Source organism: Siniperca chuatsi, linkage group LG16 (genome assembly GCF_020085105.1).
Source record: "Siniperca chuatsi isolate FFG_IHB_CAS linkage group LG16, ASM2008510v1, whole genome shotgun sequence".
Classification (NCBI taxonomy): Eukaryota; Metazoa; Chordata; class Actinopteri; order Centrarchiformes; family Sinipercidae; genus Siniperca; species Siniperca chuatsi.
Window position 1 is genome coordinate 19,047,939 of NC_058057.1, and position 24,902 is coordinate 19,072,840.

Below are 24,902 nucleotides of genomic sequence, written 5' to 3' on the forward strand. Positions count from 1 at the left end.
ATTTGTCCACATGTATGGCACATGTTTGCATGTAACATTATGGGCTGAACAAAAAGCAGCCAGGTCACTTCAACAGGGATGAAAACTGCAGAGATTAAAACTTTGACCTGACAGACAAAAGTATCTGTGAGCAACTGACAGTGTATTTACCTCTTACCATTGTAACACTTCACTTCAAGCACACATACGAGTTTAAAGAAATGGAGCAAAAGCACAGAAAATGTAATAAATATGTCACATTTGAAAAAGCAATTTGTTGCTATTGAAGACCTTTGTGTCTCCATGATTATTAATGTTTAGCTTCGCAGCTTTTCCAACCAATTCAATCAAGACATTGAGTGCATTCTGTGAAAGACAGTTGAGGCTCTCTTATGAAACAGCATTAAGTCAAATAGCTTTTTGCTGTTATCATATATCTGTTTTGCAGCAGAAAAATAAAATAATCAGAAGATAAACAACAGACAACATATTGTTCAGTACAGAAGAGGATCAGGAGCAGCAGGCAATGCAATTAGGGGTTCATATAACACCTTAATAAGATCCATTACTTGATTTAATTGCATCTGGTCATTAAGCCAGGTGCCAGCGTTAGCCTCATGCATCACATGCCATGACATATGATAGCTTTACAATGTGGCAACAAGCCCAGTCAGTCAGCTCAGCCAAGACGTTGATGGGCACTCTCGCTCCAGTAGAAAGCCATTGTCAAAGGACCACACACACTCCTGCCTTTGTGAGAGGGTTGATGTGTGCACTGTGTGCTGCAAAGTGCCCACACATCTCCTCATGTGGGTTTTGTGCTTGTGTGTGTATCTTCAGAGTTTAATATCGGCCTCCTTTTCTGTAACTAACAACTTATGTAACACTATTTCACTACTAAACTCGGCATAGCTAGACATATCCTGACTTTGTTCAAAGAATAGTTTGACATTCAGGGAAGTACACTAATTCTCTTTCTTGCCGAGAGTAAGATAAGAAGATTGATACCACTCTCATAATTGTCTTTTATATACAAAGCTACCACCAGGAGACTGTTAGCTTAGCTTAGCATAAAGACTGGAAGCAGGGGGAAACAGCTAGCCTGGATCTGTCCAAAAGGCAACAAAATCCACCTACAAGCATCAGTAAATCTCACTAATTAACATGTTATGTCTTGTTTTTTCATTGATAGAAAAAGAAGTGTTAAAATAAGAAGTTGTAGTTTTCACCTTTCGACAGAGCTAGGCTAACTGTTTCCCATAGTTTCCAGTCTTTATGCTAAGCTAAGCGAACTATCTCCTGGCTCCAGCTTGATATTTATTGTACATACGACACAAGAATGGTATCGATCTTCTCATCTAACTCTTGGCAAGAAATTCCCCAAAATGTGACACTACTGTATTCCTAGTAGCATCTCATGGGTCCTTAATATAACCTGACCAATAATGGATTTTTGAGACCAATACTGATGTCAATATTTGAGAGTTTAAAAAACAAATCAGGAAACAATATATCAGCTGATATTCTTTTATCTTCAAACATATCTTTGGTCTTGCTGTACTGCAGTTTCTTGTTACTAGCTCTAGTCTGAAAACCTTGTCCAAACATTTTTTTTTTCTCCTAACCGATTTGTCAACAACAACACAAGGATGACAAGGATATACAGCACCCTGCAATATCTACAGGATGTAATTTCTGGTTGCATTGGTCAATTAAAATTCTTTGTGTAACCAGACACTGATGTTTAGACTATCATTGTGCCTCTGTGTGTTCCATTCATGTAATCCAGGGTTTTTCCATATTGTCTTCCTTTTTGCTGAGTAAACTGATCTGTGTGCGTTATGTACCAGAGTACGGGTGCCACTCCTTCGCCAGCACATGTCAGTTTAGGACAGCATCTGCCCTCTGAGAGCAGCTGAACGAGCTGAACCGGGGCCAGAGCGTGAACGCATATATCAGTGGAATCAGGTGACAGAGGCAGGTGACTGTGCTGCAAACAGAGCGCAAATACATCTCTTTGAATTAGAGACTGGGGTGACAGAGAAATAGATAGAAAGGAGCATGGAAAGTCAGAACTGCAAGGGAAATAAAAGTGAGTGAGGGAAAAGAAATACTGAGAGGAACAAGATAGCAAGACAAGCAGCAGCTATTTTTAAAAAGAGCATTCAAATGAATAAAACATTACCCTGCTGCAGTCCAAATTACCAGAAATCACAAGGCAGGCATAACCATGTCAAATTATAGCAGGCTTGTCGCATATGTTTTTGTTTTTAATGACACCAGCTGGACTATTTTCACATGCAATTTCTCATATGCTGGACCGGAGAGACCCCCTCCAGTGTGTCAGGATTAACAACCGCAAAATTGTTGTTTATGTTCTACAGTATCAGCTGTCTCTTCACCGTCACGTGTGGCAAAAACAAAACGCTGTTTGGTGTGCAAATGGATCAAAGGCAGTTAATAGTGTGTGAATTTTAGCAATCGTCTCCTGATTCACACTTGGCCCAGTTCCTAGCCTAGATGTAAGTGTGTCTCTGCTCTTTTTATATTCCACAGAAAATTATCCTCGTCATCCTCACCACCATCATCAGCAGTGACATCTGTGACTAATTATGCACACTGTAGTCTAGGCAAGTGCCTCCCAACCTTTTCTGTCTGACGTACCCCCACAGCTCTGTCAGATGAACTCCTTCATCGAAACCACGTCATGTTCCTAATTTGTTCTTTTGAATTGATTTTAAACTGGATGATATTAATTCTATAAATTATATAAAAGTGAAAATTGTTACAACAGTTTTTCAAACAATTGAATAGTTCAGTTTGGTCAAGTTTTCATTGGTAGAGAGGCAGAACCTGGACATTTCATTCCATCCATTAGCCTTTACTTTGAGCTTTCTATTCCAACTGTACACTCATTTTAGCTATTTCACCATTTATCCATTACTGTTAGCTAACCATTTAAACCATTTATCCACTACTTTTAGCTAATTCAACTATTACTTTAAGTCAGTTATTTGTATTATTATTAGTTTCTTTGTCATGTATATAAAATAACCCATTACATTAATTATTCAATATTTATTCGAGCAGTCTTTGCACTCTGCACCCTTTTGTATTCTTGTTTACAATTTACAGAAACAGTTTGACTTGTATATAGACATTGTATGTTGTTGCTCATTGTTGCTTTTATATATATATTTATATATGCATGTATTTTTTCACCTACTTGTATATTATGTATATAATAGTTCTATGTTCACGTTTACCTATCTTTCATACCTGTCATCAGCTTTGTTGTCCTTGTTTTTAGCTGTATGTCTATCTCTATCTTCCTGTAAATTGTTCTTGGAACTGTGTGTAACTTTGAGAGCGACGAAAAACTGGAGTCCTTGTATGTGTGCACATACTTGGCCAATAAAGCTGGTTCTGATTCTGATTATTTAAACGGTTTACTAAATACTTTTATATTTCTATTCCAACCATTTATCTATTACATTTAGCTATTTAAAAATGTTTATCCGTCACCATTAGTTAAGTATTTTAACTGTTTATTCAATATTTTTAGTGACCTATTTAAGTTATCCATTAACATTACTTTTAGCTAACTGTTTATCCATTAGCTATTTCAACTATTACTTTAAGTTAGTTATTTAAACTGCTTATTAAATACTGTTAGCTATCTATTCCAGCCATTATCCATCAAAGATTTAGCTACTTTAAACTGTTTATCTATTACTTCTAGCTAACTATTTTAATTGTTTCTTCAATACTTTTAGCTATGTACTTCAACCATTTATCCATTAACGCTTAGGTTTATGCATCACTTTTAATTAGCTGTTTGAACTGTTTATTATTTTTTTGCTAGCGATTTCTAATATTTTTCTATAACTTTTGGCTATATCCATTAACTATATTTAACCATTTCCATTACTTTTAGCTAGCTATAGCCATTGTTTTTAGCTAACGTAACTATTTCAACTGTGTATCCATCACTTTAGCTTTCTACTGTTTTAACCATTCATCCATTACATTTAGCTAACAGCAGCTTCAGCTTCTCTGCTCTCTTGCTAACTAGTTTTCACATTCTCTTAATTGCAACATGTGGTGTTCAGGTGTTACAGCTGACTCAATATGTGGATATAATTTTTTTTAACCCTTATTCCTTTTCTTTTTTAAGTAGTTGAGCTACTCTTTCCACATGCCCCCTGGGGTACAAATATCCCTGGATGGGAATCACTGGTCTAGGCTCATTATTAAGACAGTGGTCAAGTAATAGGGCACATTAGTTCAGCAATTATGTCATTATTCTGTGTATCCCTGCTGGTTTTGACTTAATGTGTTATCATTCTTGGCAGTCATTGGAAGGTATGTTTTGCACTCCTGCCAGCTGTTTACCACAGGGAATAATCATCTATTCCCTAAAGAAACTCTTTCAAATTCTAGTATCACATTACACAACACATTCTCGCTTTCTCTCGTCTTGCACACAGGCACACTTTTAAAGCAGACAGCCCAAATGGAGCACTTGAAAGAGATACGTCTGTTATTTGAGTTGACTTCCTAAAAGCCTGGAAAGAAATCCCTACATTAGCAATGACTACAAATTAAAGACTTCCTATCAGCTAACTTTTAGAGTTTTAAAGCTTTAAATGGGGCTTGCCTTCTTTAATCATTTTATAAATTTGCTACAGTGTAGAGCATGAGATATGTGTTCAAAATCTGTCTTTCCCTTTCTTAACCTTTTGTCTTCTTGCTTTATTTACCTTGAAATTTCATCCCTCGTGTCCTCTCCTACCCTTTCCTTCTCCCCTTCTCCTCCCCCTGCTCCCCTGTTGTGTACAGTATCTATGTATGTGAACCCGATTTTATTCCAGCTGTGTTGTGAGTTTTAAAACAAGTCCGTATCAACTGCGTAATAGGTACATGATTTATTTAATTAGCCAACCCTCCCACAGATCTCACACTCTGCTTGGAATGCCTTGCTTACTGACCTCATGGAAAACTGCGGCCTGCCAAGGTTTCCTCTCATATCCCCTAAAAAGGAACCTAAGGAGTACTTTTGGAAATAGACCCTGATAGGGATTTTTTTTTCACAGTGAAAACAAAACATAAGACTAGGATGGGTGGACACAGACAGACACAGATTGGTGCTTTTGATGGAGGATAAAGTGCTTCTACAGATATTGTGTGAATGCTGTGGGTGCATAGAGCGATGATGAGAGGGTTTTACTATAACACAGGTAAATTCAAGGCACTGGCAGCCGACTTACAGCTCTCTGATCTAACCGCTGGTCGCTTTGGTCTTCAGGCTTGTGATGCTCTCGTGTTTGGGCCTCAGCTGTGAACTGGATGAAAACACATGCTCCCAGGCCCGATCTGGAGCCCACACAGGGGTAACCGAGTTAAAGTGAACCCAGACAGACGCTTTGCCAATGTGCTGTCTCCTCTGGCGTTACATCAGATTGCTTGTGATAAATACATCCCGTATCTCTCTCTGTGTGTTTCTCTCTCTCTCTCGTACTGGCTGGACAGGCTCGTTGTTCACTGTCGAGGCATATAATGAAAGTCTGATTAGAGAGATTACTCTTACTACTTTTCAGTCTGCTGACAGCAACGACAGAATGATGTAGAAGTTGACATAGCTGACATCATTACAAGTATTGAATATACCAAAGTACATCCTTGCATTCTGAAAAGCCAATATATATAGCGCCAAAATTACTGATGTCCAATGCCATTTAAAGATACTACTGGTAAAATGTAAGTATCTTATTATTTGGTACATGGTGAATGGACTGTATTTATGTAGCGCTTTTATCCAAAATGCTTTACACTTTGCCTCTTATTCACCCATTCATACACTCACACATTGATGGCAGTGAGAAACACAACAGGTACAACAGTAACAATATATAAAGTGTTTTCTGATCTGATGCCCTTATCGGCAGGACAACATAATTTTAGTGCCTTCCAAAACTGTTACAAATCACTATTGCAAAACTAAAAGCATTTTCTGATCAGATGCCACTAAGGTTAAGCTTTGGTTAGTTTTAAGCTCTTGGCTCGGGAAAGATAATGGTTTGGGATAAAATAATTACTTGCTCAAGGTCAGGGTATGATCATGGTCATGGTTAAAGGAACCCAATACTGACTCATGGTAAGAAACGTTTTTAGGCATTTGCTGAAATTATGCTGATGCTGTCGTCTTTCTTGGGAGGACAGTGTTCATCCATCACATGCTTTCTGGCCTTGATTTGGTTCATCACAATCTAAAAATATCACTTTTTGAAATCTTTGTTCATCTACAGTTGGTTAGAAACTGTCCTCACCAGAAAAACAACAGCATTGGTCTTTTTTGTTCAAACACATAATAGACTATGTTTACGTTTTCAAGACAAGGACCATTGTGGTCATGTGAATTATGACCACAATAATGTCAGTAGCAAAAGAGAAAGTGGCGTGATGTTGTTTTAGTGCAGCAAAGACCCACTGAAAGAGAACAAATAGTGCAACATCGGTCCTGTTTGTACCTGCAATCTTGGAGGTAAGGGACGTACAAAAAGGATCCCAGTAGCTGCAATAATAATCTTCTCCTACATAGATATTTATCCCGTCCAGCTAAAGGGTCAACAAGGGATGGGTGACCACTGTTTGCATTGGCTTCTTTGAACTATGACCACGATCTTTCCCTAACCTTAACCAAGTAGTTTTAGTTGCATAAACTTAACCAAACCTTAGCCATAGAGATGGCAGATCAGAAAAAGATCATATGAATTGACAATTTATTTTGTCATTTATGTTAAATATGAAAGTCTGGTGCATTGATCCCTTGACTTGAATTTCCTGAATATGTAAAAAAAAAAAAAAGAAGGGGGCTATGTTTTGAGTTTGAATTTATTATTTCAGGACAAATTAACTTGATTAACTGATGGCACTAACATATGTTGCTCCTCACTGTTGCACCTCAGTGCTTCCCTACTGAATAGTATTGCACTGAAATGACATCAAGTCATTAAAACAGCAGAAAAGGCTTTCTTTCTAATCCGTAACTCATTGAAAATAAATGAAACAACTATGCTTCTTTTTTTCTAGATACATGCACTCATTGACTTTAAATATTGTTTTTTTCTTCTTCACTAAAACATTTTCCTAGAATTCTTTGCTTTCACACACATGGACATTACACAGCAGCTGTCAGTGAGACCTTGTGGTTCAAAAGCCGGATGGAGTAATGGAGGGAGACGGGAGGACCAGAGCTGCATTTGAGTGCCTGAATAAACAATCATGGGGTCGTCTGGAGTTTGAGGTGTCTGTGACTAAGAATTGATGGGGGTTTGCGGGGGCCACGTTTTAGATAGCGATGGGACATAATTCGTGGGAAATACAGGATCATAGTCGACTTTTAATGTAACATCTTTGGGTGTTATCCATGGAAATGCTTACATGTTGACAAGAGTTACAGTTTGTCGGGCCGTGTATCTTTGGCCAGACACAGCTGGAGATGAAAGCGAGCTGTGGAGAAGGCATGCTGGGAAGCAGAGTGAGCTGCTGCTCATAGACAGCCTGTACCAAACAGATGACATGATCAGTGTTTATTTGCACAGTCGTACAGAACATTCCCCGATCTGCGCAGTATATCAGGGATGGAGTAAACGTAGATAAGAGTGACGTCACGCCAGGATGGCTGCTCAGGCCACCTGTATGTTGAAGAACTAGGCTAGCCATATACGGCTGAATACTGTGATTGTGTGTAACACCTCTGAGCTCACTTCAGCATTGCAGAAGGAATTTGTTTATTGACCACTACAATGATACTCACTGACAGTCATGTCCTCTTTGAGAGATGTAAATTATTACTGCTCCAGTTACTCTGCTTCAATAGGAGTTTTAACTAACTGCTGATGTGAGGAACAGTTTTTGCTTGTATTTCAAATTTAAGTTGTCAGTTTTGTTTTTTTAAACATATGTTATTTACATTACACTTACATTACATTTACATAAACTCATTCAACCCTGATGTCATAATTCCTCCTTAAGTGTTTTCAAATCTATTTAACATCAGTATTCTCTCTCTCAAGGTCATAATTCCCCCCCCCATCACCCCCCACTCCCCCTTACTCTTACGGTTTTAGTTTGATTTACTCACTTCAATCTCTTAAAACAGTGTCCTCATAGTATGTAACTGCAATAATCCAAATGAGAGAAGCTCTGAGTTGATCAAAATGTTGAAACGATCATCTGAGTTCAGTTATTACCATGCACTCACAGCAATAAGCTTTACAAGCAGCAGCGAATGCTTTGTGATGACCAAAAGCACAACAATTTGTTTTATGCTAGATAATTTGTGTCCAGTATGTTTTAGGTTTAATGTTCCTTTTTGTTTGTTGCTCCTTTTTGATTTTCTTTTTTGGTAAGTCTGCTGTTTAGTGAATGGATTTCTATCTAACAGTGTTAGGATCCAAATTAACTCCACACTATCAACTCTGCATTTGTGTGATACAGTTAGCAAAGCAAGGCACGTTTATTTATATAGCACAATTCATACACTTTGGAAGTTTCAAAGTGTTTTACATCCAATTTAACATTAAAAGAAATTTAACATACAGTTTTGCCCTTATTTTGCCCTTAGGTAGCTTTAAGGTCGTAAAAGTCATGTTATTCATCACTGTCTGACAGTATCATTTACATTTTTATCAGCTTGTTCCAGGTTGTCACTGAAGCTTTATGATGTTCATTAGGTGACATGGTTTTCAATGGCTGCCCCATTCAGTCAAATGGAAATATTATAGCTAAATTGCTCATCATTTATAAAAATTTATAAAATTATTTTAAAAAAATCACAAAAAAATAATAATAAAAGATAAAGTTATACAGGTTTGAACAATGTTTAGGTGCACAGCATGAGGTTGTAACAGATAAAAAACAGAAGAATGAAAGACAAATTTACACTAGTGATTGTTAAAAAAAACAAATTAACATGTCAATGAAAACATGTCAAAAACCTTCACATACAAGAAGTAACAATTTAGTTACAGCCCTTTAAAAAAGACCACACCTTGTTCCTTTTATGCATAACAGCAAACACTTTGTGAATTCGACCAAAAGTACTTAGCCACATGAGACGCTATCCTTTCATTATACCTGTGCAATTATTCAAAGACAACAGAATCCAGTCGGCTACTGTTTTCACCTTTGCCTCTCAGTCTGGAGTGAAACCCTGCACCACACACACTGATGAGTGTATTCTACAGCGTGGCACTAGCTAGTCTCCAGGATGCAGAGATGTCTGAAGACATTATCAGTCACCACTGAACCCCAGAGAGCAATGCTGCCACCAGCATTTCTGTTACTAAGTCCACATCCTGAGGTTTCCTCTCCAGACTCTGTGGAGACTTTCCATCTTGTTAGATATATGTATATGCATATATAACATGCCAACATCATTTGTAATTCCTTTGAGCATGTTGTGGGAAAGTTCTTTTTTTAGTCACACATCATTGACAAATTCCTGATAAATTAGCCCCTGATAAATGCACTGCCTCTTTGAGAATCCTGCCCCATTAGGTGGGATCATGTGCTTGATGAATAGGTTGTGCTCCTCATCTTGTTGGCGAGAACAAATTGTGCCTGGTAATCAATGAAAATTGAATTGAGTGACAGAGAACTGGAGTCCTAACAGGCACATCATGCCTTTCTTTGATGTATTTTCAAAGCCTGTTTTTATCCTTACCTAATTAATCAGTATAATGAAGACTTTAGATGCAGTGGGTGATGTTGTGTTTTGGAGGCAGAAACCACAGGGAAGGAACTGTAGCTGTCATCTTTGGAGACAAACTAGCAATCACAGGACCAAAAGGTGAAACAACAGCCAGCACCAATGATATTATTTGCATTACTACAGATGAGCAGTGTCGGATGATAATGGTCATTTAATTTAGAAAATCTGAGTGAGGGTTAATACAGCACAGCACTGATTAAAGCTGTGCACCCATCTGCTAAAAATATGGGAGGATTCAAAATTGTGAAATGAATTAGAGGGTAAAACATGTGTTATAGAAGGATTAAAGACTTGACATTAAATCTTCAAATTACAAAGTATTGGCAGTGTTGTAGAATGGCAAATATATCATAAGGGACTATTTCTACTCTCTGTGAAATGATTTGTTTTGAAGCATGTAAATTAGGGCTAGTCTGTTGCTAGAGGCTTTAGCTTAAATTATTGGCTGTAAATTATGATTCCCTAATGAGAGGCAGCAGCGAGGAGGGAATGAGAGTTTAGAGTATGGTGCACCTGTGTTCTGCTGACATTTATAAGCCTCCCCCTGCTTGTTAGTTTTGCCTAATAAGTCTTTTAAGGGCTCTTATCGCCTTTCAGTGTTATGCAATTTTCATATTTTCTTTCACATGATAATTACAGAAATTAGGTTATGAGACAATCGGCCCCGGGTTGCGGCAAGTCTTTGATACTCCTTTTATATGTTGCAACAATCCTTACACAAATTGAGAAACCGAGCTAATTTTAGAGGGAATTACTGTTTCCTTAGGAAAAACCTGATAGCCTATAATTTCCCAGATGTCTCCTCTGTGTTTTCCCCCGTCTCTCCATGAAATATGTGCAAATAGGGCCTAGTTGGAGCCAAATGTGCTCAGTATTAATGCTTCAGCTTCAGACAGCAAGAGTCTGGGGTTTTTCAGATGTCAATCAAACCTCTTTGGTCCTTTGTTTTTTTCACCTTTCAGAGTGGTGAGGTTGCACTTTTCCTCTGCCAGTGGCAATGACTGTAATCCATCTAAAAAACAGAGCAAGTGGCCTTGGTGGCTTTATCCCCTGCGTGCCAGGACAAGCCGTGGAGACGTCCTGTCTCATGATAACTTTGTCACTGTTGTGGGGAGCTGGAGAGGCTCGGGGAGGAGAGGGGAGGATGAGCTTGTCATGCGGGCCTCTCTGCTCTCTCACGCAGCGGCGGGACTGCTGGCCTTGTCGCCTCCAGCTCCTGCGTCTGCTGTTGATGAGCGCTGCTGTCACTCCGGCCGTCCCCATGTCTCGATAAGCTGTTCCCTACTGCTGACAGCTCCTGACAGGCCTGCAGCTCTGCCTCTATGCTCACCTGAACACACTGTCCTGCTCTTTCTAAAATGAATGGTTAATAAGTGTATTTACCTTATTTACTCACAGGTGTGGACATATATACTTCTTAAAGTGAGGCTAGAGTAACGTTTTAAATAAGAAATAGCACAATCTTCCTCTTAAAATTTAAAAGTTCAATTAGGGAATACAAACTCACTCTTGCTCAAAGTATACACTCAGGGGTTTTGCCCCTACAACCTCACTTAACCTGGTATGCCATGTAGCTTATGTTAGCTAGGGTTGACTAAAGTTAACTGACATTACTGAGTCCGTTTTCTCTATAACGATATAACCCTTCTCTGCTGTTTTAGCTTGTCAGATCAATTGAATAATTTCTTAGTAATTTCTTTTCTCAGACCTCAGGTTAACTTAATATAGACAAACCAGAAATATCATAAATGGGATATACGAAAAGGATTCTTGTTTGTTATGGATCATGAATGGTACTTTTATGTTGGGCAAAACATGTAGTATTTAGTATACTGTACAGTTCTGGGAACTTTTTGCTGTTTGTGAACACATTTTAAAGTTTCTTTGAGATCAAAAGTAATGGACAAATGGATTGAAATAGACAGCCAAAAGTAATAGATAAATGGCTGCAATTGGTAGCTAAACATATACATGGTTGGCAGTTAGGTGATGATAAATGGTTGAAATAGATAGCCAAAAGTAATAGGATAATGGTTGAAATGGATAGAAGTAACAGATACATGGTTGAAATAGATGGCTAAAAGTATTGAATAAACAGTTGAAATCTTAATGTAGGCCTAATGGATAAATAGTTGAAATAGCTAAAAGTATTTAGCTATTTTAACTCCATTAAACAATTGAAATGGAAAGCGCAAGTAATAGATACATGGTCATGGTTGAAATGTCCAGGTTCTGCCACTCCAGTTTGTAGCAGTACGAATGTAAACCAAACCTGACCTAAACATTGAGAGTTCAATTGTATGAAAGAATAGTTGTAACAATTTAACATACTTGATAGTGTTAAATTTCACCCAGTTTAAAATCAATTCAAATGAACAAATAATGGGTGGTGCTGACTTGAGTTCAGTTTACAGGGCTGTAGTGGTACGTCAGACAAAAAAAAGGTTGCGAGGCACATCTACAGATACCAAGGTCATCTTTAAGGTCAACAACTGGCCAGAGAATCAGCCTCTAATAAATCGACTACTGATGAGAACAGAGTACTCGTCAGTCATCTCTCTGTCATCAGAAAATGGGATACATTTCTTTGTGAGGATGAGACTAAAAATAGGCAATGGTACTAAGAAGCAAAATGGCTTTTTGCTTGGTGAACGGGTCGGGTTTTTCCTTCCACAAGGAAATATATCAATTGTAATGGCTTTCATTTTGGCGGCACAACTGGGAAAGCTTTAAACAGATTTGGTACTAGACAGACAGATGGCTCAACTGCAAGGATCAGTGTGACAATAAAACCAGAGCCCAAAGAATTAAATCAACCCCCGGATCAATTACATTCAAACTATTGGTCAACCTTTTCCATTTGCTGATCCCATTGTTATCGGGGACATCACCTCTCAGCTCCTGTGTGCAACAGGTCCACATGTCGGATATATATTTCAGGCGATAATGATGATGTTGCATGCGAGGGCGCCATATCCTGTGGGACAATGGGAGCGTGAAGATGACATTATGAGACAAAAAAATTGACACTTAACCTGAAATGTGCCGGAAGGAAGCTCAGACCCATCTTGAAATTCATGAGCTCTACAACAGAATCACTCAGTCAGTAAGAGTCATGCCACATCTGAAAGTGGCTGTCGGTGTGCACTCTCTAGTATTCTCCATGTGGCCATTTCTGTAAGTGCACATGCCACTGACAATACAGTATGTCTATATAGTGAAAGGTTTATTGGCCGCTTTCTGTTTCATGGAAAATAAATTAATGAAAAGCTCCTTTTTCAAACTTTGACATGACATGTTCTGTTCCATGGAGCTGCATAATTCTGAGTTTTGTGGGGAATTTTTATTCTTTTTTGGGGCTGTGTCACTGTTCAGAAGACTCAGTGGAGCATACACAAACCACACTGCTGAGTTTTTCTGTTATGCTAAAGGGGTTTCATAATCTGAAGATTCAAAGGATGGCAGGACAAAGAGTGATATTGTTAGATAAACAAAATAAGGGCCGATATTTGCAACGTACCCTACAGTACACTGTCCTGTTTATGTGATCTGAAAAATGTAGAGGTCTAATTAGGTGCAAATGCACTCATTAGCTAGAGCCACTCCGCAGAGACCAATTGTCAATGATTTATTCAGGCTCTCTCTCCCATACACATCAATACTTGGCTATTCCCGCCGCCACACTGCTATGCATTCTCATCTTCAATTGCATTCTGCCTCTGTGAAATGAAGAGTCTTTGAATTTATCAGAAGTGCTGCTCAAAGAATACAAATCATTTATATCTGTCTACTCCAGGTCTGACTATCTTTCCTAGCCTCCAGCCTTCTTTTCTCAGACCCCTGTCCTCTGCACCGTAGATTTAATTAGTTCTGCCCCAGTAACCCTGCTCCTTTCTCCTTCTTCCCCTCAGGATATGGCCATGCAGCCCCCAGCACAGATGGAGGGAAGGTGTTCTGCATGCTCTACGCCCTCCTGGGCATTCCTCTCACCTTGGTCATGTTCCAGAGCGTGGGTGAGCGGATCAACACCTTTGTCAGGTACCTGCTCCACCGCCTGAAGAAGTGCCTCGGCATGAGGCGCACTGAGGTGTCCATGGTCAACATGGTGACCATCGGCTTCATATCGTGCATGAGTACGCTGTGCGTAGGGGCGCTGGCCTTCTCCCACTTTGAGGGATGGAGCTTCTTTCACGCTTACTACTACTGCTTCATCACGCTCACCACCATCGGCTTCGGGGACTACGTAGCACTGCAGAATGAGCACGCTCTGCAGACCAAGCCAGAGTATGTGGCCTTCAGCTTCATTTACATCCTGACAGGCCTGGCTGTGATCGGAGCCTTCCTCAACTTAGCAGTGCTGCGGTTCATGACCATGAACGCCGAGGACGAGAAGAGGGATGCTGAGCAGAGGGCTCTCCTCGCTCATAACGGTCAGGCGGGTGGACACATCCACTGTTCTGTTGACCCGGCCTCATCCTCCTCCACGCCGTCTGGGTGCGGCGGAGGAAGCGCAGTTGGTGGGAGCGGGGGCGGGGCAGCGAGCCGGGGTCTACGTAACGTTTACGCCGAGGTGCTACACTTCCAATCCATGTGCTCCTGCCTTTGGTACAAGAGTAGAGAGAAGCTGCAATACTCCATACCCATGATCATCCCACGTGACCTCTCCACCTCGGACACCTACATGGAGCAGGGAGAGGCTTTTTCCAACCCCCTGCACTCTAACGGCTGTGTGTGCAGCTTGCAGCGCCACTCGGGCATCAGCTCAGTTTCCACCGGTCTGCATAGCATCAACACCTACAGAAGACTCAATAAACGCAGAAGCTCCATCTAAACCAGGAGGACTTCACTTCCCACTTGTGTGTACCATATGGTGGGGTAGGGCCCTTCTACTGTGGTACTAGATTAGCTGTGGACATCAGGGGAACACAACTCCAGTACTAAAGAGATGCAGTACTTCTGTTGTTTGCTTCTTTGTGGCACTGAAGAGCCTGCTGCTGCGGCCTCCAGACTCCAGCCGTGTATTTAACTTCCATTAGCTAAGCACAAACTATTTAGGACTAACATCATATCTGATGTCACTGAGAAATAACGCTAATGGTTGTTTAAGAAGCATTCGCTACACCAACTGTTGCTGTTAGAAGACATGGGAAAAAAACACATGCAGCTCTCTCTGCAACTCTGAATTCTAATGTCAAATATCATAATATTGAATTCAGTATTTTCTTCGTTCAGACAGAATTTCATGTTCTAATATGTAAAGGGACAAAGAACACTGTGAGATATGTTTGGGGGTGTGTTTTCTGTATATAATGCCCCGCTAAGAAATATTTTATTGAATAATCTTAAATCCATTTTTTCCCAAAAAGACTTTCCAAAAGGAAACTTTGGTTGTAAGTATTATACTCACTTCAGTGAAATTAAAATGTGTATATATCTGGACACTTCACTAGTAGGTGTTATCGAGGGAAAGCCTATTTTTTCAGTGAAAATTTTCAAAAATATTCTCTGTGTCTTCTCCTGTGTGTCTGTAACAGAAGTTCAGGTTCAAACCAAACTTTCTCATCTGTTTCAGCTTTTCTCCATCCATGAGAAAACTCACATTTAAATGACTGGTTGTTTTGATGGAGAATGATCGAGCAGGTTTGGATTAAAGGTCTTGCTGAAGGACGGGAAACTTGTAACTGTTGTGGGGATCCAACTTCTAACAGTGTCTCTAACCACTAGGCCTCCCTGCCGACCCTTTCAGACCTCACTGTTGCATTTTGTATAAATCACTATGAATTTCTTTTTCATAGTTTCTTCCTGTACATCAAACTATTTTATTTACGTGTTGCTCATCATATGTTTTCATATAGCACAACTATATTCTGATAGTTTAACTAAGAGCATGTAAGCTCACTTTGTGCATATAGAGAGTAATATCTTATTCACTGCTGCACCTTAGAAAACTGTTGTATATGCTTTAGGACACTGGAATTCAGTGCACTATTTTATTTAATTGGATATTTTTTATGGAATCACATTATGTTTTGTTATGTAAATGATACACCTTAAATAATTCTTTCTTGTGTTATCAGTCTGCGATGTTTGACTTGATACTTACATTAATATAATTAATGGTTGAGAATAATGGCAGTACACCTCACTAATAAATGGCCTCAGAGTTTGCACCTCATGCACTTAGGGGGTCTTTGCTCCAGCCCCACCTAAACACACTTGATTCAGCCAACTGAGGTCTTTATGCATTGTTTGTTCTTGTTTTAGACCTCTGAAGGAGTTTTCTTACATAATCCTTATTTTATTTTATTTTTGTAGTTTTAGAATCAGAATCAGCTTTATTGCCAAGGAAGGTTTACACATACAAGGATTTGCTTTGGTATTTTGGTGCAAAACAATAAACATAGTAAAAATATAAAGAAAGATAAAGCAAGAACTGCAGGTCAAGAATCATAAATATAAAATATAATATTGACAATAAGATATGAAAGAATATTAATTAATATTATTACACTGAATTTACAAACAAAACAGGACACACACAAAACAACGCACACCAAAACACAGAGGCAGCCATCCGTGGCGCCATTTTGAAACCTCTACAATGTCTAAATATTTTATATCACATTCATTTCAGTCACATTTTGATCTTTTTTTCTACTGGAACATTCTTATTAACTGCAATTTGCCTGTTAACATTGTTCAGCAGCTCTCGTGAACTGAAAGAGGGACTGCAGTTGGCTTTGTGTGTGGCTATACATTTTATTTTCTTTATTCATAATAAAACATGATTTAATTTAAAACAATAGTTTATTCATTTGAGTGTCAACTGGTCTAATATTTCTGATTATTAATGGTGAAATATACATTTATTTCATTTTGCACATTGTTATTTGATATTATTAGTGTTAACTCTTCATCAAGGCTTACTGAAGGTGTAATGAATATGGCTGTTAATCAGAATCAGAATCAGAAATACTTTATTGATCCCCGAGGGGAAACTCTTTTGTTATAGCTGCTCACTATCACGTCAGTGCACACAGGAAAAGTACTAAGCAAATCAAAATATAATACACTATAATACAGGCAAGATAAATCATTCAATTTGTTGAGAAATCTACCGTAATGAAAATTCAAACAGAGCCAAGGCTTGCTGAAAACGACATGTAAAATCAGGGGACACCGAAATAATTCCCTAGAATGACAAAAACATTTGCATTATGTCATTTTGCAATAATTGATCATTCAGTCATCTGATAGTTGATTTTTTTTAAATAAAAACTTACTTATTGGTTACTGTTAATCTTGATTCATAGATATACAAAAAACCCACACTTCTGATTAATTTGAAAGATAGCACCAATCTTTCTCCAAAATTGTCTCATTTTTCTACAAACACAAACTTATGCCATCAGCATAATTAGATGCTATAGAGACACTATAATCACGCAAAGATTCTACACATAGTGGCTATAATGGTGTCAATGAGTGCGTTCACATGTGCATTAGTATCCTGGTTACGATAAAGTGTTTGGAATGTGTTACCTATGGAAACATCATATCCTGGTTTCAGAAACCTGGATAGGGCCTGATCACACTTTTATGAAACCTGGATGTGCTACCTGGAGTACAATAGAAACCAGGATCCTGAGGCATATAAACACCTGGTTTCTACTGTTAGATACTGTTAGAATCATGTATACAGGGATATGAATAACCAGGTTTCTCTTGTTCCATGTAAACATCATGTCCTGAATAAGTTCAAAACCAGAATAAGGCTCAAAACTGTTGTACTAGTGCGCATGTAAATGCACTCATTGAGAGTGGAGGGTTTTTTTTCCAAATTATAAACAGTACTTCAGCTGTATCTAGTTTTCCTCTGGCTTTAGCAACGAAGATAATCATTCCCTTGTTTGCACACATACAGCAGTATTATTATTATTATTTAGTATGAACTGCTGATTGTAGTGTATGTTATGTCATTCTACGTACATTCAATGTTGTATAGATTGCAGGTAAAGTGAGCAAAATTGGAGCTCTGTGGAATTCGCAAGAGGAGAAAACTTTTCACAAACCAAAGAATATTTTTTATTTCTATGCTAATAGTAAATTGCTTTATAAAACATGCATTTTGATCACACTTTCCAAAGAATTTGGGTGGATGGGTCATCGTTTTACTAATTTTAATATTTTCTTCACAATTTTTGTGTTTTGTTTCTGCTTTTGTTTCTACTTCCTGTTTTCACCCAATTTTTGTTTTATGTTTCTGTAAAACACCAGAAATTGCTTTCTAATTTATAAAACATGCTGTATAAATGAAGCTTAAACATTTTAGGGAAATCCATCTTCATCCTTACATGAAGTAAAATACCCACCTGCCATGTGACATTGTTGCAGCAAATCCGTATATTTATATTTGACTGTCACCGCTGCTTTCATCATGGCAAACTTCTCAGCAAGGCCTTGATGCTGCATTATGTAACCAACGTTTGGTTGGGGTGACTCTAAGTTTACTCACCCCTGTTATGATATTTATCATATAACTGTCACAGTCGCACCTTTATAGCTGCAAACCATGAACTCTTCCGCTCCACTTCCGAGGAGAAAGTTCCTAGACAATCAGCTGTCATGCCTGCCGTCATGCCTGCCGTCATGCCTGCCGCCATGTCTGCCGCCATGTCTGCCATGGGAGCGAGGATCTCCCCAGATAGTGAGAGCAACAAGAAGAGCTAAACCCCAACTGCAGGATAAGGGCGGTATTTTAAAGGCAGAGCACACTGGGCCAAGGTGTAGCTTGGCCCTATTATATTTCTTTGCACGGTGCACTCTCCATCTTCTCAGCAATATCATGCATCAGATTTTCAATTACCCCTGTTATGCAGATGACCAACAATTGTATATTACAGTTTAATCACACAGGCCAATGACGAGGAAATGATGGTGTGCAGTCTATTCGGTACATATTCTGACCCAAAGTGTGAACATATGACCAAAATAGACGCTCCTGGATGCTCTTAACCTGAGTCTGAGGCTTGATTTTGTTTATAAGCACAACCTGTGATCCAAACAAATGGTAGCCCCACTGATGGTTTCCTTTCATCACTATTTTTGTAAATTCCAGATTAACAGGTTTATATTTTCATTTATGATAAGATGATAAAAACCCTTTTCTTCTATAATAACACAATAAACCTTAAATTATATACTGTATATTGTGATGAGCTCGACTGATGAGCTTTTTAACTATTTTATCTTTTAGGGTTAATAGATCAACCACTTGTTTTGTTTTGTTTTCAGCACTATTATATTTAATTTATGAGCCATCATTAGCAGGAAATACTGAAGTTAAGAGTTTAAAGTCCCCCAGTGCAACCCCACCTCTTAAGAAAGTTTTTGATAGCAACCAGAATAATTGTGTAAAGGGTTTTTTGTTTTGTTTTGTTGCATATTAGCATATTTATGTTTTTGGCCTAAAACTGTCAACTGTAACACAATTGACTCAAACTATTGTGAGAAACAGGCTTAAAAATAATTCAATGAACTGTAGCTACTCTTCTTTCCCAAATTCCCTGAAACAATACTGAGAACATCCTGTCCTCGGTGTCCTCAGTAGTAGCTACGGCCCTGATCATATGCATGATTATTTAATCTCTGATATGTTCAGTGTTTTAGCTCCGTACTATTTTGCCAAGTGTTGCAATGCCATTCAAACACCTCTAAAAATGTCAATCTCAGTCCTGTTTAAAAACCATTGATGAGCGCTTCTTTAGAACTGTGTAATCTGAGCAAGCTGCAGGAAATAACAGACAAAATGCATGGATCTATGAGCTTAACGACACAAATGACATCTGACAGGCTGCAGTTCTTCATGCTTGGACGCTCAAGCATTACAAAACAAACTGAGGAAAAATTCAATCTGAACTGATGCTCACATGAAACCATTTTTGCTGTGCTTTTAACTTATAAAAACACAAAAAAGGGCTAATGACAAATTAATAGAAATTGTAAAGACATATTGATATATTGTTTTCTTATGTAAGGCTTTTCCTCACTTCAGATAAAAGTAGAGATTCTTTGAAGTCATGAATGAGTGGAAAACTATTATGCAAGGTCACTTTGGGACAAATCCATGTAGGCTAAATGTTTTCCAGTGTAATTAGATAGTACTTACACTATATGGAGAACAGTTTGGCTGCTATAAATCAGACTCAAAAAGTGTTTTCCATCACCAAGAAACCAGCTGGAAAGGGTTGTCTTTACCGCGTCTTGTTAAGTTGGAACACTGAGTAATCAGCATGCTGTCAAATCAAGGCACTGGTTTTGCAAGAAGCAACACAAGTGTTTGTAACATAACAAGAAGGTTAAAGGAGGGCTGGCAGAAGAAGAAACAATACATTCCTCATAAACGAGGCCATTTTTCAAAACATCTGAGGTATCTGTTCCTGAAAATGTGTGAACTCTGTATTTTCTTTTATTAATTTTTCTTCTTAGGTGAACAACCAACATTTACAAACACACACCATCATCACCTCCTCCTTCATTTCCTTCATGCTTTCCCTGTCACTCTTGTATCTCCTGAGATTGGCAACTTGTAGAATACACTATTCTCATTATTCCGCAGAATAATCTCTTTGGATGAGTCCGTTTTAAGAGGTAACGGAGCATATTCACATGAATAAATGAAATGTGGGTGATGGGTTTTCTAATCTTTCCAGAGCCTCCATCTCTGAATGTCTAGTATTCAGTTCCTTTCACATCTCAATCCCATTGCATTGCATTAAACCAACTCATTTTTCACAGGAAACTGAAAATACGCCTGTCTGCCAGGACCTTTATCTCACGAGCGGAGAATGCCATTAATGGCCTGCTCCACTGTCTGTTGTTAATCACATTGAGAGGAAATGTCTTTTTATGTGCTGAAAACCATCTCTTCTGAGGAACGCAACAAGATGTTCTGTATTACGAACTGACATGTCAGTGTCAAAATTACAAATTGCAAGCTTTCCCGTCCTGTTTTTTTTCTTGTCAGTCAGTGTGTGGTATTTGATCTTTCAAGCACATAGCCACTTTATTTGCTTTCTTGAGATTGACAGCAAAGAAACACTTAAATATCACACTAATTGTTAGCAATCAACAAGATGTCAGCCATCAAACAGACCTGCACACATCACTACCAATCTGTCAAATGGGAATTTTTCTTTCTCTGTTTCATTTTATTATTTCTCTGGAAAGTTTTATATATATATTTATATTCGAAATTTCATATTTGGGTCACATGATAACCATCTCCATGACAACTGAGAAACTCCATCATGCTGAGAAAGGTCACAAGATGTGGCTGAAAGCTTCGGAAACAGCAAGTAAGTTGGGCCTTGTGTGGAGAATTTTTTTGTCAAGCTATATTCTTATCACAATAATTTGAGAAATACACCTTGAGATACAGCTTGAGGCTAGCTGTTTCCCCCGTTTTCAGTCTTTATGCTTCCCCCGTTTTCAGTCTTTATGCTAAGCTAAGCTAACTGATTCCTTGCTGTAGCTCCATATTTACCACACAGATGCGAGAGTGGTATCGATCTACTCATCTAACTCTAGGCAAGAATGTGAAAATGCATATTTCCCAAAATGTTGAACTATTCCTTTAACTAAAGATGAACACTTTATTCTGCATTGTTTAGCCATGATAGAAGTGTTGGCTTTACTGTTTAGTATTACCATTTTACTGTCTGCTAACAGAAAGCTCAGACATTTGACTGATGTTACTGGCACTGCTATAACATTTTGATGATGACCAGATGTTGATACAACACCAACTCTCATCAATACTAAAAGCCCATGTAAATAAAGCAAAATCAAAATTGTGACAAAGTACATAATCATCCATTGTTGCTCCTTGTATCTTCTTGTGAAATCAAGACGTGAATGTGTTCCTGACATCAGTTCAGAACAGTCGCGATCTCACTGAACATTTACTTTCTCAACAGAAAGAGATGCAGCCAAAAATGCTCCTTACCGTGGTCTCTTTGTTGTTTGTCTTTGAATTTCAATTATATTTAGTTCAGATGGTTTTACTGGCAAAGGATGACAAAGGATCTACAGTATGTTGCCAAAACGTGATTTCAGAAAATGAAATCTTGAGTGATAATGTGTCCTAAATAAAGCAGTTAATGGACTCTCTAATATAATATAAAAAAACATACTTCCTGGCCATCAACCACATTCATTACCATTAGAATCAATGTATAACAATATATGCTGTTAGAAGGGATGGGGGTGTTATAATAAGACAAAAATGAGCAAAAATTCCTGATCTCAGTGGGGATAATTTCTCTCCTATTTGGTGACATTTAAAGACAAAGATTTCAGAAAGATTGACATGGTTTTCATTTTATGCCACTAACACCTGGAACTTTTCACTCTCGGGATACTTGCCATAATGGCATACACGGTAACTAGACAACTCTGACTTCCTCACTCTCGCTCCTTTTTGCTCATTTATCTCTGATTTCTTGCTTTTTTTGTGTGTTATTGGTGAAACATGAAAGCAATAACAGGAGGAATCCACATGCTTTACATGCACTGTACAAGTGAGTGTATTTGTGTCCAAATCAATCAGAAATAGGCGCTACAGGGATGAAAGATAGGATTTAATGGCACATGTTCAAAAAAAATAAAACATTTCCATTGAAGTCAGAAAACACTGACCCGGTTCCATCTGAATTTTACACCTGATTCAGCTGGACACACTAGTTTGAAGCAGCTGGATTCCACATTTTCAGATCGGCTGTAGTGTGATAACTGATCTAAAGAGATAATGGCATCCAGCAACAGAGATGCTGGGAAGGGTTTCATCTTATGTAATGTTCTGACATTAGTGGTGTTACATAACTGTGACCTCTGGCTCTGCTGCCGCCGACTCCGGTACAGTCCCCTTCTGAACCCCAACAAATTGTCGCAAGATAAATCGAAGGGGCCTCCAGATGATTAAATGGAAAGGAAAGCAGAAAAAACATATTTCTGCTCCACTAAATTATGTTTATATTTTCAGATTTTCCTCTAATTTTTGCCTTTTTCTTGTGAATAACTGGGCAAGTTTACCTCAAGAAATTATTCAAATAAAACAAGGGGGGAAAATCTGTCTTTGGTTGAACTGGTGATAACTGGTAGACATATACAACCAGTGACAAGGGATGACAAGTAGACATTGATTAATTTTAAGGGGTCACAGGCCAAAAAGGCTGGGAAACATATTCTCCTCTTAAGACAACAATTGGTGACATGCTCTGGTCTTAATATAGTAAAGTATTATCTGAACTTGTAAATGTATTTGAACTCTATTTCTGTGGTTAACTGAATTTATAACAGACTTTTTGTTTGTAGCAACATCACCCTACAGTGTCAGTGAGGCAGTCCTGGAAAGTCTTGAAAAAACCCAAATCAATGCAACAGCAAGATTATTAAATTTCTTAAAAGACCAAACATGTACACACCAGGGAACAAGCAATTAAATAATGGAGTATGTGTGTGTGTGTGTGCTGCTCTCCCTCTCCTCTGCTCTCTTTTCTCCTTGTTCAATCATCTTTTATTTAAACTGTGATGTTTCTCTGTCTGTAAATGTGCTGCTGCTGTCTCGGCCCAGTAAGACATCCTTTGTCTCAACACACCAAACCTGGTGTAGAAAAGCTGAATAAATGGGGGAAAAATGTACGTATAGGTCTTCACATGGAGTCCCATGTGAGACTTATGCTGATTTAAGTGTTTAAGTAATCTGATGTTGAATCATCTGTGGGTCTGTTTTTAGTCAGAACTAATACACGACTAATGGGGAGGTTCGCCAGGTTGATTTGATAGAGCAGCACTGCAGAGGGACAATCAAAAGACTTTCAGAAATCAAAGAACATGTGCCTCCTGCATAAACACAATATACTAGAGTCTGTAACATCATTAAATATCTCCAATCAGGATTGAGGCTGTTAAGGAAGAATTCCAGTGATTCATCAACTATCTTGCTGTTTTGCTTTAAGGCGTTTTGTATCAGTTGGTGTTTGGTACAGATAATGCTGGTTGCCAGTAAATTTCACCAGTGCTGTTACTAAAATTTCCCATCTTTCATTTACATCCGGTCTTAATATATTTAATGTCCTTCTTACCTGTTCCTTCTGAGACTTTTCCTTTCTCCAGTGTCACAGTGCATTGAGTTCAAAACTGAAAAAGCAACACCCTCTTTTACAAGAGTTGACAGAGCTTCAGGGAGGTTCTGTCATATGTCAACCTTGGACGCTCAGCTCAGCTTTGACTTTCAAAAAAAATATAGTTTATTGCGTTTTTGTTTCATTCTTTTTTTAACATCCTTGTCACATGTCTCCCTATTATATTTGTTAAGTAAAGAATAAATTCAGGTAAAGAACTAGAAAAAAATTGCATCTTGAGGACATATTAACACCTTGTATTGTGACATGTATACATATTGTAAAAAAAAAAAGAAAAAGAAAAGCAATAATATGCAATGCCAAGTAGAGCAACACATGCCAGAACAACAGGGAAACCCTGCACACATACAAGCTGATGTGTGTTGTGGCGGATTTCAAAGCTTGACAGTAAATTATGCATGTAGTCCAGTTTTTTACTCCTAGCCTAAGGTGTGTGTAAATGATTGAAATAGGTATAACATCACAATCTTCATGGCACAATTTCAATTGTGCCCTTTTATCTTGAAAGAACGGCTGAGAGCCTCGAAAATGTTTCTGGCTTCAGCATGGATTAACATCAAATCTGCAGTGCTGCGCCTGTGTCACTTGTGATTAGGTGTCCTCCAAGAAGATCTGCAGGAAAATTTGCCAGGCCCTCCGTACCCCGCACACCCCAGCCATGTCGCGAAGCTCCTCGATGGTTAGATAATCAGCCCAAATATGAGCTGAAGTGATTGTTGTGAAATCCATACACAGAGATTGTGTAGGATCAACAAGGAATGGGACATGGATTCTGGACAGTGAAATGTAGAGGGATTAATTATGATATTAATACCACTAATAAGTATCTCATAATTGTACTCAAAATCATGATTATTATACCCAACAATATTTCTCAAAGAACAAGAACAAAACCACTTTACCCATACAGCGTACTGATATAATAAAGGCTCCAATAAGGA

At 38.4% G+C, this 24,902-nt stretch overlaps 1 protein-coding gene across 1 annotated transcript in view; it reads left to right on the top strand.

Moving 5' to 3' along the window:
* kcnk3a (potassium channel, subfamily K, member 3a) overlaps positions 1 to 16,557 on the top strand; it is a 33,696-nt gene extending 17,139 nt beyond the window's left edge. Inside the window, exon 2 of the mRNA XM_044170036.1 lies at positions 13,669 to 16,557. Coding sequence (XP_044025971.1) covers positions 13,669 to 14,588 — 920 coding nt within the window. The 3' untranslated portion in view covers positions 14,589 to 16,557. The remainder of the gene's footprint in view (positions 1 to 13,668) is intronic.
* The last annotated feature ends 8,345 nt before the right edge of the window (positions 16,558 to 24,902 follow it).